The sequence below is a fragment of the Salminus brasiliensis genome, chromosome 2 (genome assembly GCF_030463535.1).
Source record: "Salminus brasiliensis chromosome 2, fSalBra1.hap2, whole genome shotgun sequence".
Classification (NCBI taxonomy): domain Eukaryota; kingdom Metazoa; phylum Chordata; class Actinopteri; order Characiformes; family Bryconidae; genus Salminus; species Salminus brasiliensis.
Genome location: NC_132879.1, coordinates 48,180,014 through 48,193,347, shown reverse-complemented (window position 1 = coordinate 48,193,347; position 13,334 = coordinate 48,180,014). Strand labels below are relative to the sequence as shown.

General features: G+C 39.2%; 1 protein-coding gene across 3 annotated transcripts in view; it reads right to left on the bottom strand.

Annotated features, from left to right (window-relative positions):
- Positions 1-367: 367 nt before the first annotated feature.
- The window catches only part of cped1 (cadherin-like and PC-esterase domain containing 1), a 64,218-nt gene continuing 51,251 nt past the window's right edge, over positions 368-13,334 (bottom strand). For all 3 annotated transcript variants that reach the window (XM_072673029.1, XM_072673030.1, XM_072673031.1), the window contains 7 exons: positions 10,460-10,577; positions 9,407-9,543; positions 5,899-6,119; positions 5,007-5,108; positions 4,207-4,294; positions 3,778-3,924; positions 368-1,861 (listed from right to left, as the gene is read on the bottom strand). In XM_072673029.1, the coding sequence (XP_072529130.1) occupies positions 1,628-1,861; positions 3,778-3,924; positions 4,207-4,294; positions 5,007-5,108; positions 5,899-6,119; positions 9,407-9,543; positions 10,460-10,577 (1,047 nt within the window). In that variant the 3' untranslated portion in view covers positions 368-1,627. The remainder of the gene's footprint in view (positions 1,862-3,777; positions 3,925-4,206; positions 4,295-5,006; positions 5,109-5,898; positions 6,120-9,406; positions 9,544-10,459; positions 10,578-13,334) is intronic.

Below are 13,334 nucleotides of genomic sequence, written 5' to 3'. Positions count from 1 at the left end.
TTTTAAGCAACAGTAGTGATATATATATATATATATAGTGGTGAAAATATAAATTACGGTAAACAAACACGACGAGAAATCATGAATGCAGCGACGGCTCCCTCCCATTCAAACCGGGCTTCATTTAAGCCCAAAGCTTTCATCCGCGTTTTTACTGATGCGCAGTAAATGCGCAAACGACTGAACACGTGACTAGACCCGTTGTTTTTAAATATACCTCAGTCACTTTGTTACATTAGTCCCATTCTGATTTACACAAAATACTACTGCACACTGATTTCCAGCCATTCAGTGAGGCCTGTTCTATTTAAAATTTAAACCTGTTATCAGAGGACTGAGGATTATAATAAATACATCAGAAACCATGTTTTTATAATAGGAAAATAGAATTTATACACATTAGTTGGTTTAGCTCTTCATAAAGAATTGTCCTATTGGACCAAAAAACAAACAAACAAACAAACAAACAAAAAAACATGACTTTTTTTTTGGCACAGACTCTTGACAGGGACTGTTCCAACTCTTAAACACACTCATTCAACAGCCTGCTTATGTGCAGTGTGCAGTCCAGTCCCCAGGTGTGTGTGACCCCTCAGCTCCAGAAGCTGCAGGACTGAGGAGTGAGAGGTGGAGGACACGCCACAGGCTTTCACAACACTTACACTGAAGACTCATGGTCTAGCTTAGTGACTGGATAGGAAATTAATATTTCATGGAATATCTGAAATTCTATAATCTCTTTGCAACCTTTTTTCGTCAAGATGAAGAAGTGTAAACATATACTAAACATGTGGTACATTCCAGCATACCAGAGGAAAAGCAGTAAAAAAAAATCCATATGATTAAAATTCAATATCTGTAACATAAAACTATACATATATTTTTTTCTGTAAACAGCATGTGCAAAATATTGTACACAGATTATTTTACACTGCCCCTCAAAGGCATGGAAATAAATCACATCTGTAGAAAAATATAGGAGCTATAGAAGTGAAGGCACACCTCAGATCGTATAAAACACACCATAACCTTCATAAGACCTTTGGGTGGAAATGACCTCAGCACTTGTGAAGGAGGCTGGTGAAGGCAGGGGGTTAAAAGCTCGACTTCAAAAAGTCACCCGAGCTTCCATAAAAGTGACAATGTGATGCCATGTGACATCAAAGGCACTCCTCAACAACCATGAAACCTCTCTAAAAACATCTTGGGAACATGGGATCCCATGACACGGCAGCAGCGGCAGCGTTGTGGGAGCGTTACTTGAATGCTGGGAGAAGGTTTGAATGTGGCTGGGTGGTTGAGTGGCTGGAAGGTTGTCCCCAAGTAGAGTTATGATCAGCGCCACACTCTGGCTGCTGCAGCTGCTGAAATAGTTTCGGACTCCTCTACTCACGCACACGCACACACGCGCGCACACACACACACACACACACACACATATATATATATATATATATATATACATAGCCCTTACTCAGCATTATAATTGAACTGAACCCACAGAGAGTGACTTTATCTTATTCAATTATGTGCATGCTTAATATGCACTTTCTTACTGGATGGACACACACACACACAAACACAGATGAGAATCACCAGCCGTTAGTTAACTCCGCCGCAGTCAGTGCTAGCGTATGGTCCCATTGCGGACATAAGGCACACACACTCTGCTGAGCAGGATCTCAGAATACACTTGGTTAACTGCTCCTTTCACGTGGTAGGAAAAGGTGGGTTGAGACCATAGCTCTTGCTGCTGCACAGATGCTGGTTGTGTGCTAGTTCCACTCAAACTCTCTGCCATATGCCTCACTATCTGCAGCCTTTGGTGAGTAGGCACTGTCGGAAGTGATGGTTTACCAACCTGTGAAGGATACATAGACAGAATTGTATCAGGGTTAACTTACTAAACTGGTCCATACTCTGATGCTTTGGTTGGTAATAGGAAACACAGTGTGGTAATAAGGTATGTGCAAATTCCACAGGTGCTGGGCATAAAAATATATTATGAGAAAATAAAGAAAAAGCTAGGCATTAACAGGCCAGTCTTTTACTTGAAGATTCATGAAAGCTTTTTCTTACTGATTAGAAGGTGATATTGTATGGGGTTGAAACAAACCCTATATTGGGTTAGATCAGTTAAGCATTTATTGTCCATATCAGCATATCATCGTTGTCATACAGAACCTTGCATCTCCATTTTCGGACCAATACAAATGCTTCAAAATAAAATCTTTTAAAAAAAAGAAAAAGTTTTTCTTTCATCTTCTGTAACGTTACCTTTGTAGGTTTTCGTGAGACTGCAATAATGTATATGCAGTCATTTAGAATACCTAACACTCAAAAACATTAACAATAGTTGGAGGCATGGCTTTGATTATTCACAACTTTCTTTATCACTAGTTCTGGGAGTTCTGTGTTGACATCTGCAATCAAAGCAGCCTCATTCAAGTGCAAATATGTTTTCAGGTCAAATGTTTTTAGATCATAAATCCTTAAAATCGATTTGGCCTACACTGTTACATGAATAAAAGTAAACATGTGGTTGCAGTAAACTTTTACAGTCAACAAATGGATGAGTGACACCATGTGTGCCCTGTAATGTCTGCCTGATGACAGGGGATGATGCTTATGACCTTGTCAGAAACGAAAGGAAAAGCTGGTGTTGCAAGTCCAGGCTGTCTAAAATCTAAATTCATTCTGTATTAAACTTGGCTACTGTGACCGTTTCTACACTAAAAGTGTTCATCAAGGGTCCTTTAATACAGGCAGAGGCTCTATTTTAACCATAACCATTGAAGACCAGCTCTTTTAGTCTTTGTACATTTTCGAACTGTACTGGGTTAGCATCACAGTGTGATGTGCTGTATTACTGGGCCAGGTTTTCTTTTTTACTACTTCATATGGAGGCAAAATGCCACCACTTCACACACTCTCAGCCCCCCTCATCTGCACCCAACCTGCTCTTTACTAGCTAGTAAAATCTTGCCTAATTGCTAATTACTCATTTACTGATCCGACGGCCAATTTATAGCCAAATAAAAAATCAGCATGACTGCTCATTAAAGAGAGATTTATTGGGATAGAAGGGCAGGATGTGCTTCTAGAAGGATCCGTGTATATGAATAAAAAGGTTGGACTGAGTGATTGGAGGAACAACATCATCCTTACTTACTTACTCACACACACAAATACATACACACGCAACAATGAGGGACTGGATCAGTGCCTGGCCTCGTATTCCAGGAAAGTTGGGTTTAGGCTGAAAGTCAGAGTCAGAGAGTGTGTCGACTGGGTGGTAAATGCAGCCCATAATTCCATAATTACAGAAACAAATTCACGGCATTAGCACAGAGACCATGCTTCTCTGTTGCTGCTGTGTATTTTGGCTCCTCACGTTTCACACAACACTGGAAGAGATTAATATAATAACCCCAGCAACAAAACATCAGAGAACAAAGCACAACGTGGTATTATTACTTCAATGTCAAAGCTCATAATAACAAATTATATAAGCCAATTACACAGAATAACAGTTAAGTTTGTTTAGATGATAATATGACCTCCTTAGCATGTGTGGTATGTTGACATATCATGTTAGTGTTATTGTGCATGAAAGAGCACAGGCATTCCGACCATTCACTGACATCTACATTATTAAATCCTCAACTGTTATTCAGCCTTCAAATGTCTAAATTGTAGATATCTATCGTATAGTAAATATTCTACAATATCTACAGCCTATTGGGAAAGCCTGCAAAAGGATCTTTGCAGGTTTACCTCATGGAAATGACAGGCACATCGCCCCTGCAGGAACTCTTTATAGCGGCCCATGGTGATACTGAAAGTGTCGATCACTTCATAACCAAGGTGCTTTGCATTTTCCAGAATGTCCTTGTTCACTCCATACAGCTCCTGCACTCCAGCCTAAAGAATGTACAGGGAATGTGATAGACTTCATTCAATTAGACATTCGTCCATTGAATATTAGAAACCTGTTATAGTATTCCAGAGTGAACTTCATAAAGGAAGCAGGAGCCAAACAAATGATATGTTTAAGGAGCATACAACCCCCTAAAATGCTAAATGTTTTTGAGCAGTTAGTTGCAATGCTTATTGGTCCATTTAACTATTCATTCATTGGTAACTACAAACAATTGATTCAGACAAAGTATTCCGTAATCTTTTCTAAGCTTCTCCACCACTCACCAGAGAGAGTGAGCGAATGCCATCCACTGGAAGATGGAAGCCCATTCCTAAAGACTTCACCACCACCATGATATTCTGCAACTTCATTCTGATTAATAAATGAAGAAAAAAAGGTTACATTTCACAACTGAAATAAATACATTGCAAAGTATTGTATTGCTTTATATTATCTACTTTTGTATAGAATTTAAAATGTCACTTTTGTTTAAATACAATGATGATTTATCACTTCACCACTTAACTACACTATAACTAAAGATGTCATTGGTCTTATCCATTCTAGAAGTTGAAAAAAGATGAAAGATACCAGTTCTAAATGTTAACACACATCAAGTTTAATGTAAGCAATAGCTGAATGATCAGGGAGGTCGGCCAGAAGATATTAAACACACCATAAAATGGTAATGTTAAAGAAAGTAGTCTATCAAATAAAAGATATAATTGCTAAGCAGCAAATCCTAAAGCACTTACTTAAATTGTCTGGCTGAATTCTTTACAGAACTCAGTACTCAGACTGGATCAGGGGTTAAAAACTGGATCAGGGCAATTCTTGCTAAATGCGTCTTCAGTTCCAGATATAGTTTTCCATAATAATCATAGTCTTGTATACATGAATCATTTAATAATTTGAGGTGAAGAATTATGTACTTTGCAGAATTTCATGATATCATATTTCTCTTAGTACAGGACATACAATTTACACTCTAAGGCAGAGATACGCCGAAAACATATCTAAGCAATATAAATAACAGCGATTTTGAATTGGGCATAGAAGCTGGTAGTGTGTGTTCACATGTTACCTCTCCAGGACCTGCTGTATGGTCTTCAGATGGTCCAGTCTGAGCCACTGGACACCTCCAACAACCAGCACTGTCTGAGGGGAGTTTTCAAGAGGTCGTGACCTGCCACGGGTGAGAAGCCACAGAATCACAGGTTATAGGTCACATCCACATCTGTCAGCAGTAATCATCAACCCAGTGATGTTAATGAAGCATAAAGCAAAAGGAAGTGTATGTAATCTTGTAAAGGTAAAAAATAATAATTTAATTGTGTGCTTGTTTATGTCATTCACTGCAACATCTTAACACACACACAGCATCTGTGCTGCATATTTTTCTTCTTGATGCCCACATCTGTAGCTGGGTGAAATCAGGCAAGCACTGAGTAAGCAGTAGTTACTGCATCGTCTAAGCCACACTGTTCCTTCACACACACACACACACACACACACACACACACACACACACACACACACACACACACACACACTTCAAAGCAGGGCTGGACTACATACATGGCCCACATCATATGCTTGAACACATTTAGCAATAGTGTCTGTGAACAAAGCTTTAGCAACTTCAGCCAGTCACCAAAACCAACACATACAGAGCTTGCAGGATATAAGCATTTCCACAGACACATGGAAACACACACAGCAATTCTCTTACAATGTACACATGCACACATAACCCGTCCTAGCACAGAAACACAGTTGGTTTTACATGCACAATAAAGGTATGACCATACAGCTAAGTGGTGCAGTAATACAACATGATTTACGAGCAATAAGATTATGTAATATTACATATCTGGACAAACATCATTGGTCAAATGTCTGAAATAAGTAAAATCTTTCTTTTTTTTTTAATTTTCTCTTCTTTATAAAACACACACAGACACACACACAGAGACCTCTCTATGAGCTGTTGCAGGGCTCTTTGGAAGCTGGGTCTCTGACTTTTGTGAAGCCAAAACTGTGGGTAGTAGGAGTAGCTGATGAGTGTTCTGCCCTGGTTCAGGTTGTGGTAGACGATTGTATCGTGAGCCTTGTCCCAGTCCTCCAATGTGGTATTTACTCGCTCCATAAGATAGTACATAACCCCCCGGTTAGTAGAATCTCCAATGAACAGGACCTGAGGGACACAGGAGAGTCAAACAATCCTCCTCTAAAATCACAAGCCATATACTGTACACATTTCAACTTTCAACACGTTTCTTTTAGGCTATGCTCAGACAGCCAAATCATGCCACTGAGTACCTCCCACATCGCTTTCTGTTGTTCATTTTCCTATCTTAGCAAATGTTCAGTTGGATTGATGCATGAATTCCGTACCATAGCATGACCACATTTGTGTTTGTAAGAAGATGAGATATTTTTGATATATTATGCTTTTATTATATACCTTGTTTTGTGGAAAGAAAATTATTTTTTAATTATATATTTAGTTATATATGTTTTCCATGTTTTTGACAAAACAATAATTATATAAAAGAGCACACCCCTACCTATTGATACAGAATGTAAATTGAACATAAAGGAATAATTATGGTATGGTAACCATGGTATTGAATTACATTTGTTCATTCTTTATTCATTTTAATATTAAAATAATTTAGTATAATAATTTATTTTTGACACCCATTCCTGGTTTAGATTATTTATTTATCAGTGCAATATGCATTCCTCTCCAGAGTGTGTCCTCTTTACCACATCTTCTGCTTCCTTGTTATAGTGATAAATTATGTGTACACTTATATAGTATTAATTATTAATTAAATATTAATATAGCGCATTATCTCATGTTAGGTGTGAAAGAACAGAAAGGCTTGACAAATCTTCTGGAAATGGCTGGAGAGACAGAGAGGCATGCATGGGGTTTGCGGGTATGGACAAAACTCCATTTGCACTCCAAGCATAAGTCATCTCAGCAGCCTCAGCGTGTGCCAGACTATATACACACACAAACACATGCTATGTCACCATGACATCGGAGACAAACAGTACAGATTAAACTCAGAAACTCAAACAGACACACGTCTGCTGCCTCACAACCCTCTCGCTTAGCCATCATCCCACCCAATATGCTGCCATGGATGAAGGAAATGAGGGATGAATGAAAGAAAAAACTGATGGAGTAAACAAGCATGGCATTGTAAGAGCTCCTGTGAGCCAGCGTAGATCACAGCCTCTTAGCAGCAGTTCACAAGGATTTGATAAGCTGGAAACGAAGTGTGGTGTGTGTGTGTGCGGGTGCACACATTTTTCAGGGAAAGGACAAGCTGGAGGAAAGGAAGCTGGGCCTAAATCACGAGGCCATGTGTATGTGTGCTGGGGGGAGAATAAGTTGGCACCAGGAATGCCAGTCTAAATCACGAGTCTGTGCCATGATCCATACAACAATCTAGTTAAGGAAGGCTATAAACTCAAATGCAGACATAGGTTTAACAAGACTGCACAGACAATCCGGTCTGGCATTAAAAGTCAATTTAAGTGCAGCAAGCTACCCCTATACATGCATTTTGTTTCTCTTAATTTAAAATGAACCTACACAACATTTTCTTTTATTCCAAAGTTTGCTTCTTTCGTTTTTGTACTGAGGGTTGAGTAGTCTCACATGTAGATTTGTTCTTCTATATGGTTTCTGACAATGTATTATATATATGTGTTGTCTATAAACAATGGGTAAAGGTTTGTTGCCCTGGAAAAATAGGACTAGCAGCCATCTCGAAATCTGCACTTTGGTGCATTTTTGTTAATTGGTGGATTTTACGCTTCCATTTGCTTTTGCTAGCTACCTTTTATGCACAGCTTGTTTAATCTACCCATAGATCTACCCATAGATTTTCAGTAATGTTGAGGAAGTCAGGAAGTTGAGGGTCATTCCCTCGTGTTTTGAATAACGTTTGTTTTGAATCATAGGTTTGTTGGAGACATTTTTGGTGTCATATTTGCTTTGCTCTGCAGAATTTGCAGACATTTAGTCAAATTCAATCTTACACCTTAAACTTGCAATGCAATGTTTACTGTGCCACTGGCTGCAACGCAATGCCAAAACATTACAGGTTCAGCTCCATGCTTAACAGTTGGCAATGAGGCTCTTATCATCAAATGCTTTTCATTTACTCCTCATAAATATGTTCGTTCTATTTCACCAGTTCCCTTTCACCAACTCCATTAGTTGTTTATAAAATGGCTCTGTCTTGCCTACATTTTGTTTTGCAGATTTCAGACAATGACCTTTTGTGATGTGGTCACAGTTAAGGTATCCTTCTGGCTTCTCCTTGCATATCATGTTTGCGCAAGCAAACTGTGATCTTAACACGAATCTTCTTGTGTATTCTGGGGCAGATTAAAATACAGGGGTAATTGCTGTGGAATTATTTAGTTCATTGAGTTCAACAACTCCTTTTGAGACGCCACATCTGTTATAAATAAGGTCAGCCTGAGTATTTCCCATCATTTGTGCTGTACTGGCTCTATAATGATGCATAGTGCTTGGACTTGATCTGAAAATCGCCACTTATGACTTTCAAAGCTATGACTGTACACAAAAATCTACATCTATCAGGCCATATAAATATTAGCTGGTTGTCTTTGTTACTAACAATAATTGCTCAAATTTACACAAATGAACCTTTTTTTCAGCCATAGTTTCAAAGATACTGAAGAAAATAATTGTGATATAAGAAAATAATACCAACTTCAACAAGACATGGCTTTCTTTTAATGTTTTGGTATGTTATCTTGCTTTTGAATTGCCCATTAAAATGAAATACTATATCTACAATTTGGGAAAATAATGATGTGGGCATTTGTTGCTGTGTTGGGGCAAGGGGAAAAAATCTTCCTCACAATTCTCAAAAATTTGTTTTGTCTTTTCCCTTCTCTCCTCTCCATTGAACATATGCTGCATATGTACCACGTTACTGTAGCAACTGCAGTCTGGCATACAGAGAAGTTCTGAAACACACCACTTAGTTTGAACAGGCAGTTTTATTGTCTGATGTCAGACTGTAACGACACAGCTGCACTCCAACAAGCTAATTTTCATGTCCAATGCACAGTAGAGTACATCTCAACAACTGAGATCTGTTGAATGTCTGTCTTGGTTAATGTGTTTACCTATTTAGCAGAAGGACAGTTTGTTGTCTTCATTACTATTCTAAATGTAGAAAACAGAAAAAGTAAAGAAATCCCTTTCTCACTCTGAGGTTTGTCCACATTTTTGTCTAATACTGTGGGAGTCAATGATTAATACATGGGTTTGCTGGTTTCCCAGAATAAGCCTAGTCTTAGACATCATTGCAGAGCAATGGTTAATCAGCATTGGAAGTGCATTTTAGTCTAGGCTTAGGTTTAATCTGAGCTTAGGAAACCGACCCTAAATGTACAACCAGTTTTGAAAATCAACAGTCTCACCTTCTTGTCCATCATGCATCTCTGCAACAGGTGCTGCTCCAACACAGGGTGATAACAGCTGTCTGGTTGCCAGGCGACTTCCCTCCAATCACACGTCCTGTTGTCAGAACAGCTTAAGCATGGCACCACCCAGCGCCCTGTCAGCAGATATTAAAAAAGTTGGCAGATTTTACTAGACCTTTTCAGTTGCCGCAAATACATTTCACCAGTGTACTGACATTTGAACTCTAGATCCTCTTTTCATTTAAGCTTTCTTAGATCTTAATGTTGATTTTTTATTAGGTGCAGAAGATGTCTCAAGACAGATCAGTGTTGGCTTTATAACCAAGCATAAACTAACCAGCCATATACACTTTTAGGTTTTGCTTTGTAGGCCATGTTGTAACCATGTTGAAAACATACTACATGCAATACCTGAAAATATCATGATTATTATGAGGTCATGGGGTTAATTTGGAATAGTAATTTACTGGTCACCTTTTATTGCTACACTGATAAAAATGAATTACTACATACTACATGTAAACATGCTCACTTGAAAACTAGCACAGTTCATCCAACATCAAAGGCCTTGTGCTTCTTTAGATAAAACAAATGGTAGCACACAGAAAGCTCCAACTCCCCATACTGATCTATTTTACTATGGCCAATGCGGATATTCACGCATCGTAACTACGTTGGCGTCATATTTTAATGAGTTAAACAGGACAAAGTCTCTTGACTGTATCACTGTCAAAAGGTTTGACATGGGACCTTGCTTAAAAGGCCACCGAATAACCCTAAAAGAATAGGTTACATTTCCAGACATATCCACATGTTCACATAAAATATAAGTAAAATATATTAGACACCAAAGTGCCTCTGGGTCAAAATCATTCATCACAACAGAAGTATAAATCATATAATCAGAAAAGAATTTGTAGCACCTGTTTTGTCCTTAAGTGAGTTATAACCATGAGCATAGCTAAAAGAGAGGGCTGTATATCAGATGGGCGTTACTGAAGGGAGTTGTGTTGATTTTGGTCTACAGCACTAAAGAGAGTACCAACTCACCGGGTTCATCTCCTGAAGAGCAAGGCCTTGCTGCAGCCTGGGGCTTGTCTGAGGACTTAAGTTTAGTGATAGACTCCAGGCCACAGGGCTGATCAGGTCTGACCACGAGGCCACAGTCCTGCATGTACACACATACAAGAGAAAGTCGAATATGTGGGGGAAAAAGGTAGAGGGAGGTTTTTATTGCTACAAAAATAGTCCAAAGGGCATATTTTTATTAAATACAAATGGTAATAAAATATCTACACTTGTAATTACACATTCAATTTAAAGTTTAGAAACTGTACTTCTCCCTCTCTCAATGACTGAAAAGTACTAATTTATTATATTTGGAGATTCGCCTGTATTTAGCAAACAAATAACAAACAACTGTAGTGCACATGATTACAACATGTCATTATTACCTCAATTTTAACCCTGCCTGTCAGTATCACCCCCCAGGCTGAAGTTGCATAGTGTATGATCCTTAGTCATTTAGTGTTTATTTTTTAATTCGTCATATAAATCTGGAAAACTCGGCCGTGAAGTGTGAGATACCCAGTCTTTTTAGAACATGCCATAAAAGTCATGTACCCAAGGCTTTAGCGAATACAACAAACAATATGTCAATGGCTGGTACCAAAGAGACAGTGCTTCAGCATGTGCTTCTCTTGTTTTATTAATGGAAATAACAATAAAATGTCACAGTGCCACCTATAGTGCTGGAGAACTGACACACGACAGTCTAAATAAACCGCAGAATATGCAAGCTCATAAGGATGGCTTCAACAAAGCAAAAGACTTATATCAAAATAATTTTTTTTAATGCATATTCTGTATCCTCTTTTATGTGGCGGCAAGGACCTTGTTTCCCCTTTCACCAAATCAAAGAGAGACACGCTGTACATCCCACTGCGGACCCGCCAACGGGCAGGGGTCAGAGATCAAACTAACCAAATGGTGGCAAGGAGGCCGGCCTGCCCTCCGCAGGCACTGGCGGGAGCCACCAGGTCTGGCTCTACTTCAGACGGAGTGAGGCCCTACTCCAATCCACCTCTTCCATCCCTCGCTTACCCCCTCTATACTTTACACAGGGGCTTCACGTGGACACTCTACATTCCCCACCGGCACGTCACTGCTCTCGACAAAGTGCAACAAGACAACTTAACAGGGATTTTCTTGTTCGTACCTGCGGACGGTGCATCCGTGCAAACATGGACAGACTTTTTGATTCCACGCGGGGGCCGCATAAATCAGCATAGAAAGCTGCCCGCTGCTTTTCTCTTGCCGCGCACCGCTCAGAAACCTCACACCCCAGCGCCAAAGAAAAATGTTTGTAATTACGGCACATTCAGAAGAGGTGGGTGGTTTCTGGTGGGTTTTTGTTTCACTTTTGCCGCTTTCCCTCCACTTTGTGTCCCAAAGCATGTCTGTATGTATATATAATTCTGTAGCAGGGTACACTTTTCTGCTTTTTGTCACACAAATTTCTCATAAGGACAATAAAGCATGTTCAGTTTGATTTGTGGAATGTGGAGGGAATCGCGCTGCATGAGGTCAATCTGAGGCTGAAATTGTGGCCTGAGCTTTCATCACTGTGAAAGAGATTAGCTTTTGTGTGATAAAACCTACACATTTGAAATATTTACATATTTCACATATATACAATGCATTATGTTAAACAACTGTGCACCTGCCCCAGTATGTTAACACATTTATTACACTCTAGGTCGTGCTATACCATTAGACAGGTTAATTTAGATTAAACAAGAGACAAGTTTGTAGCCCTGATGTATATGCAAGCACTGCTGCATATAAACACTGAGAAAGGGTCATGTAGCTCTCTGTTTTCTACCTTACAGATTAATTTCTTCTCTTCTGTTTTTGGGCAACTTTAATGTTTTGATGAAAGGCTGGAATAGCCCCAGAAAGTTGGTTATAAAATAAATGTATTTGACATGTGAGAAAGCTGAATTGTAATTACTCTGAAAGGTCCATGTGCCTTACACAACCATCTTGTTCTCTGATCTTCTGTCTCCTATACACTGTGTGTGTACACGTGCAGCATCTAAGGTGTATGAATGTTACAGCAGCTGTGGTCCAAAAGAAACAGCAGCTTAATCTTCCATGATCAAAGACCTAGGCTAAAGCGCTAGAGCTATCAGGATTACTCCCCCTCTTCGCATTAGATCATGCTCTCTGCAGCCTCCGAGGCACCTGCTCTGGTACGGGCCCCAACAAAGCCCTCCACGCTCCTCAACAGCCCCTCAAGTCAGCCTTTATCCCCCCAAGAGCAGCCTTCAAGAGAAAGCCCAGAGCTCTTATAAAAAAGTCCATCTCTTAAGGGCTGTGTTCTAATGAGCTGCTGTACGGGGACAAAGTCACGCTCCACTGGATGAAAGAGATTAAATACTATGCAACCATTCGAAAGTGTGGGATCAATGCTTACAATGACATGAAACCAATGTGGTCGCAGATACATGTATACAATTATACCAATTTTATAATTATATAATTTTATTTTATTTTATTTTTTTTTGCTTCAAAGGTTTCTAATAATTGGCGTAGTTAGAAAGTAGAAAATAATTGTGTCAAATTATTGTTTCCTTTTGCCACAGCCATGTCTTGAGGGAGGAACAAAATGCAGTTTCTCTGAAATATGGGACAATATTCAAACCAATTTTGCAGTTGATAATGGATTTTTTGGTGCTATATAGACACATTTTTAAAAGGTTCTAAAGAAAAAATCTACAATAGGTTTTCCATGCATATGCAAAATAAATTAACCAGCATTCAAATTATTATTTTGGCTGCCATGGTTCTATCCAGGACAGTGGTCTCTAACCCTGCTCCTGTAGAGCTATCTTCCAGCAGACTTTGTATCCATCCTTAATCC